This window comes from Erithacus rubecula (assembly GCF_903797595.1).
Source record: "Erithacus rubecula genome assembly, chromosome: 1".
In the NCBI taxonomy this organism is placed as follows: Eukaryota; Metazoa; Chordata; class Aves; order Passeriformes; family Muscicapidae; genus Erithacus; species Erithacus rubecula.
This window is the reverse complement of record NC_136658.1, coordinates 83791516-83798023: the sequence shown is the minus strand read 5'-3', so window position 1 is coordinate 83798023 and position 6508 is coordinate 83791516. Positions and strand designations below refer to the sequence as shown.

The following is a 6508-nucleotide window of genomic DNA, read 5'->3' as shown; positions in this document are numbered from 1 at the left end:
CCTGGTTAAAGAGTTTAAGAATGCCCACACCCTGAATTTAAATTCATGTCCTAAACCATTTCAGCTTTCTTTATGGTGAGGCCTGAAAACCTATAGACATGGATTAAGTTACTTGTGATAAAATACTGCTGTAGTTATTGCTCTCTAAAGTATAAGCAATGTGCTTTTTTGCAGGAGAACTTTTTTTGTCCAAAAGCAAGAAATAACTATCAAAGAAAAAAAAAAAGTGCAACATTATATTTTGGAACATATTTTATATAGGCATCTGCAGCATTGCTTCCTGGCTGATGGCCAGCAAAGCCATTAACAGCAACTAATGGCACAGAAGGAAATTTTCTTCCAGTACTATTTACTAATTGCTAGGAAAAAAAACTAAAAATAGATATTACAAGTTTAGGAGCCAGACTGCAAAATCTGAAAGCACTCTATCAACTTCTAGCTGCCCTACAGCTTTACACTCTCTGAAGTTCTGGGTCACTGATTTCATCAATGAGAAGATTAGGAATGAAGCAGAGGGAGATTTGACTCCATCTATGCACTATTTCTCTTAGTATTTTATTATTTTTCTCTAGTCCTAATATAAACCCATAATTAGAAACTGAATGTTTTGCTCACAACTTCTGATGGGTAATTACACTATGCTCGACAACTTCTACAATATTTAAGGAATTTAGGAGTCAGTTATGAGCATGTCTGTCAAACATATACTGGTCAAAATGCACAGACTCCTCTTTTCCATTATGAATGTCTAGTCCCTTCCAATGCCATCCTGACATCCTGTTAATCCTCGTCTCACAGAGTTTGTCTCTGTCCAATTCCCCCAGACAATTCGTTGATTAAATCTTCTTAAAGATGTAATGCTGAATTTGCAGTTCACAGTAATTCCTCCATTAAAGCTGTTTCTCGTGAGCCTCCCATGGAAGGTTCTTCGCCTTCCTTTCAGATTTCCACATTCTCCCTGTCCCCAAGGATTGCCAGCAGTTCGTATCACCCACCAGCCAGTTTTGGAGATCTTAATCCTCCCCAGTTCTGTGATGCAGAAACAGGTTTCACACTTCTGTTGCCCGACTCCATGCACCTCTGTGGCCTAAGACCACAACACACAGGTACTAATTTTGCCCTCAATTAAATATCGTGTGGCAACCATGTGTCTCACAGTGCAATTTAAGACCTGAGTTTGTATGATAACTCTTTCCTTTAATATCATGTTTTAATTTAGATTTATGATATGTCAATATACCTTGCTGTAGGACTGAGATCTGCTGCTAGGCTTTTGTTTAAAAACTTTGTGGTGCACTTCCTCCTTTGGTGGAGCTGGGTTTATTTGTTGATTTTCTGGTACAGCACTGTATTTCATTGCTAATTCGGTATCGGTATCAGTACAGAAGAAAAATCCTACCCTCTTTTAATAATGTAGCACTGTTTTCATAAAAGGAAGTCATATAATTTTCCTGGCACAATAAGGAAATACAAACAGAACTCCAGTTTCATAAAGCATTGTACAATTTCAGTACAGATGATTCATTATAACCTGCCAAGCATAAAAGCTGTGAACATGAGTAAATGGGGAAAAGGGCTTGCAGGGTTTTCTTCCTCTGGTACTATTCAAGTTTGTTAGTTTAGATTCTACCTATCCTGAATAGAAACCCTTTGTAAGAAATGTGAAATCATAACTTACAGGAATAAGTTCTTTTATGGACTGGGACATGTAAGCAACACCAGCAATATATAAAAGAGAAATATGCAGCTAGTACTGCTATCTCTAACTCTTGAATCTCTGACCCTTAGAGTAGAATTTTCAGACTTTGACTTGGGCAGCTGAGCAAGGCCTGAGTGGAAGAGACCGGAGGAAACCTGACAAAAACATGACTCAACTTGGTGCATTTCTTAACCATAGATTTGACTTTAGTGCAGGTGTGGGTTTATGGACTTATGGACTCAATTCATCCCTTTGGATAAAATCAGCTCAACTACAGTGTCAGCATACAGAAGACAGTGGCATTGCTGTTTCCATTCTACAGAAAGGCATTTCTTCAGAGAAACTAGGTTTCTGGGACTTAGCTAAAATTATCAAAGACCACATTTCTTGCTTCTCCTGCTGCTAGGGAGACCCACCATTGAGAGTGGAGCATAGGCACACAAAGCCATTTGGAAGGCAGCTCCATAGAAAGGCTGGGAGGTTAAGTGCTGTAGTAAACATCCTTCTAGTTATTTCTGGGGTTTTTTTTTTGTTTGTTTGTTGGTTTGGTTTTTTTGTTTTGTTTTGTTTTGTTTTAAGGAAAAACCTCTCTGTACAACATATAGAAGGACACACTACAAAAAGCTGGGAGACAAACACAGGGCCTCTCTTTCCTGCTAGCCAGCAGGCTACAGGATTAGGCTCCCTCCAGCCTTAATCCCAGTTTCTTGCTTCCTATCTGCATTGCTGGTGCAGCTGTAGTGTAAAAAATGATGCATGCCTCTGGGCACATAAGGTGGGAGTGGAGAAGTTACATACTCCACAAGGAAGCCTCCTGCTTGCTGAATCACAAAAATATTGTGTATGTTCTTGTCATTCCATGCTTAGAAATAAAATCCTGACAGCACTCCTTTCTTAAAACTTCTCTGGACTTGTATGTACAAGGATACCTCCATTATTCATCCAAAACTGTAGGTGAATATTAGGAATCTACATATGGAAGTTGATTTAAGTTGCTGGAGTCATGGATCCCCACGGTGGATGACTTTACAGACTTTTGCAGAGCCAAAACCTGAGTTTCCAAGAGGTTGCAAAGTGTTGAAAATGTCCACTGAAAATCCTTTTGACTTAAGTCTTTCTTAGGCATCTTCAGTGACATTTACATGCCCTAAAAAATGCTTTCTGTTTTAACTCTTTCCCAGAATACAGCCACTCTGAAATCAAAAGCTCTATGCAAGTTGAGGCAATCCATGCATTCACATGTCAGGGATGTCTTTATATATTTCTGTCCTCTGGATGCAGACCATAGTATGAAACAAAGTGTCAGCTTCCATCCATACCATTGCAAGCACCCAACTACTGCTGCTTAAATCCATGTCTAAACCCCTACAAATATCATCTTCTCCTCTTTCCTGCAGTGTTTTGTTGGAAAGAAAGCTTGATATAAGCACATAAGAATTTAAGTCTTCTCTGAGCCACTAAGTACCTTAATACAACTCTTGAAAGTGATACGAGAACAAGTACACTGGTCCCCAGAGGAAAATCAAAGTTTGGTTCATATAAAAGCTTTGTTATTTCTTTTGAAGCAGTGCACCAGGAGCCCTAGAGATGCAAACACTGATCTTCTCTGCTCCTCATATAACTAATGGCCTGGCTGGTGCCATTGTTTCTGTCTCTTCCTCTGACTCATACTCCTCTACTTCTCTGACAGTGAGCCCAGCCTTTGGCACTGGAGCTAGATTGTCTGCTCTGGTGAAACGAGGGCGGATGGTTGAATTTCCTCTTCTCCCTGGCAGGTTGGAGGGACCTGCTCCTCTATCCAAGGGTGCCAGTGGAATCAGCTCTGGGTGCTGCTTTGCTTCGTGTGGCTGTGGTCGGGGCTGGGATCTTGATCTTAATGGGAATGCAGAGTCAGAGTCACTTCTATGCTGATCTAAAGAAAAACAGACAAATAATGCATTTTTTAAAGAAAAGATAAATGACATGGTATTGTAAAGAAGAGATATAGGGTATTCAATACAATACAGTACCCTGGAACTGAAGCATTTGAAATAATTACTGTAGAATAAGGAAGCAGTCAAAAACTAAAAATAGCCCTAATTTTTAATTTTCATCTCAAAGTAGACGTTTGAAATATTTTATTTACCTTATCTCTTAGGTCTGAAACCCCAGAAGATAGGCCCATTCATCTACCTTTTGCTGTCTTACAGACCTGCCCAGTGCCTTCAATGCAAGGGTGAAGGGCAAGAGTGAAATGTAAGAGTGTTCCTTTATGTAATTTGAATTTTCTTCAAATTTCACAAGTGTAGCTAGTACCATGGTTCAAAAGCATTTTTAAACCCACGGCACAAAACAAAAATGTGACAAAGGAGAAAATTCTGGTCCATCAAAAATCAAGTTAGCCAGTAACTTGTGACTAACAGGTGGGAAGAGAACAGTTTCACCTGAAACTAGACGTGCTTTGCTTACTTTGGGTGTGTCAGATCTGTCCCTACCAGCTTATTTTGCCACAAGTACATTGTAAAAATTAGCCTGTAAGAGGCCAATAACTGGCATTCTCATCCTGCTGAGTTTATAGAATATACCTTTTCACTTTCTTAAAGCCACTTGTAGTCTAACTACACAGTAGCGAAGTAGTTATTGTAAGAAACAATTCCTAACAACCTAAGGTAGGAGGTTCTGGGATATAAGCACAAAGGTCTATGGATAGTAAAATTAGTCCAAATTCTGCTACAATTAAATCACACATGTATTGTCTATGGTCACAGTGTCAAAATTTAAAAATTACTGGAGATTCGTAACTATTAAATTATTTTTAGCTAATGTTTATTTCACAGTTGGCACAGTAAAGCACTGCTGCTCTTAGGCCACATAGACATACTACACCCTAAGCAGGATAGGATTTCTCAGATTTCCAGGGCTTCTACCCAGCCCTTTGAGAGCATCACTGCCACAAAGTATGAAAGATATATGCTGCCAAAGAAACAATTCCTAAAATCATACACTGTTAGGGTTAGAAGGGACCTTTAAGATCCCTTGCTTCCAGCCCCCTTTCCATGAACAGGGAACCTTGAACTAAACCAAGTTGCCAGCTCCATCCACTTGCTCATGAACACCTTCAGGGATGGGGAGTCCATATCTTGTCTGGGCAAGAACAACCTCTTTGGACAATTCATTGATGTGAGTGGCAGAAAGAGCTGATAGGTGACTTAAGGACCTATTTGTGGTCATTTCTGACCTTTTAGTTCCTAAATCTTCTTCACATGCTGTATATAGGAGCTAAACCAAGCTTGCTGGAAGCTGTTTTTTCTATAAGGTCTTCCAGGCATAGACAGAAGAGATGACATTTATCTGTGGAAATGCATATGTGCATGTATGAAGTTGTCACTCTAATTCCCTACATACTGAGTACATCTCATCTTAGTTTCCAAGTGCAATTCAGCTCATCCCAACAGTTTATGGGAGGACTTTAGGGTGGCTTTTTCCTGCTGAAGACACTTAAGGTGGTGTTAATGCCACACAATAGGCTTAAAGCGGGGCCAGAGGCTGGACCAAAGAGTCTACTTATTTGGACAGATTAGAAGGCAGGGCTTAAGTTCAGGCCTATCTAATAAATAAAAAAAGTAGAAAAAAAAGTACTTGCATTCAATGCTTCAGGGTTTAGCTCTTTCCCCACTAAAATAATACATCTCCTATAGCAGCATTTGGTCCCTTGAAAGTGTCTGCACTTTCAGACAAGAAAGTCTTCTGTACAAGACCTAAAATCTAAGACTGCTGTGTAGAATACTTCAACTCTTTTAAAAAGAGACATCTCCTGCGATGATGTCCTGATAAACAGGACCAAAAAAATCCCTTTGGGTAACATTTATTTTCTTCTCTGACTTGATCCTATGGGATTCCATTTTGCTGCCATCATGTGTGGGTGTCCATACAGGACTTTGAATGGAGTGTTTAGGGCAGGAACCAAAGAAAGTAAAAGAAAAAATACTTGGGAAATCCATGGAGAAGCAAGTGCAGGAAAATAAAGGAAAAAGAGGATAAAAAAGGCCAGTCAGCACATACATCTAGTGATGCTCTGCACTTGATCAACAGTCTGTCTTTTTTTTCATTTTGTTTTCTTGTCTGACTGTGTATCTCTATCAGCAGCTCCCCATAATCCGTGCTTGTGTGTTTGGAGGCCTGAGTGCCAGCAGCTGGAAGGACTGGGGTGCATCTGTCAGTGCAGAATTGCTGGCAACCATCAAGCCAGAGTAGTCACTGAGTAGGATAAGAGGCTTGGGAGCTGCCTATTGGAGCCACCATCAGTCTGGAGCAGACTGAGGAGGGCAGAAGGTCTGTAGGGAGGGTCTGCTGGAGGGAGCAGAAGGTCCAGAGCAGTGACTGAAGAGACCATGGGATCTGTGATTGGCTACTAGTCAGGCCATAATGTGGGCTGGATACCAAAGAGACAGGTGTGAGGCACAGGGAGACCAGGGGATCCAGGAAATTTCTCCAGGGAAGACTGGCTGTCCAAGGCCAGCTACTGGAGGGTCTTACAATACAAAGGTGGAGTGTAAGAGCTTGTCTCTGTGTGCATGTGTGTAGATCTGTGTACCTGCAGCTGCTATGGGGCTGTGCCCGCTTGGCCTTACATGCCCAAGGGCCACCAAGTGTGCAGATGGAAGGTCCAGGGCCAGCTACTGAGCACAGCATGGATCTCAGGACAGCTGCTGAACGTTCAGATAACATGTATGTATTTACAATTTTTCACTAACAGTCTATCAGCCTCATCAGCCAGAGAGGGGACAAGGATGAGGCCATTGGTGCTGTCTGTATTTGTGTGAGCCCTGT

At 41.0% G+C, this 6508-nt stretch overlaps 1 protein-coding gene across 1 annotated transcript in view; it reads right to left on the bottom strand.

The window, feature by feature from the left end:
• Positions 1-2783: 2783 nt before the first annotated feature.
• Positions 2784-6508, bottom strand: part of SLC9A4 (solute carrier family 9 member A4) — a gene marked incomplete at its 5' end in the record, with an annotated part of 31030 nt that continues 27305 nt past the window's right edge. Inside the window, one exon of the mRNA XM_079320846.1 lies at positions 2784-3611. Coding sequence (XP_079176972.1) covers positions 3313-3611 — 299 coding nt within the window. The 3' untranslated portion in view covers positions 2784-3312. The remainder of the gene's footprint in view (positions 3612-6508) is intronic.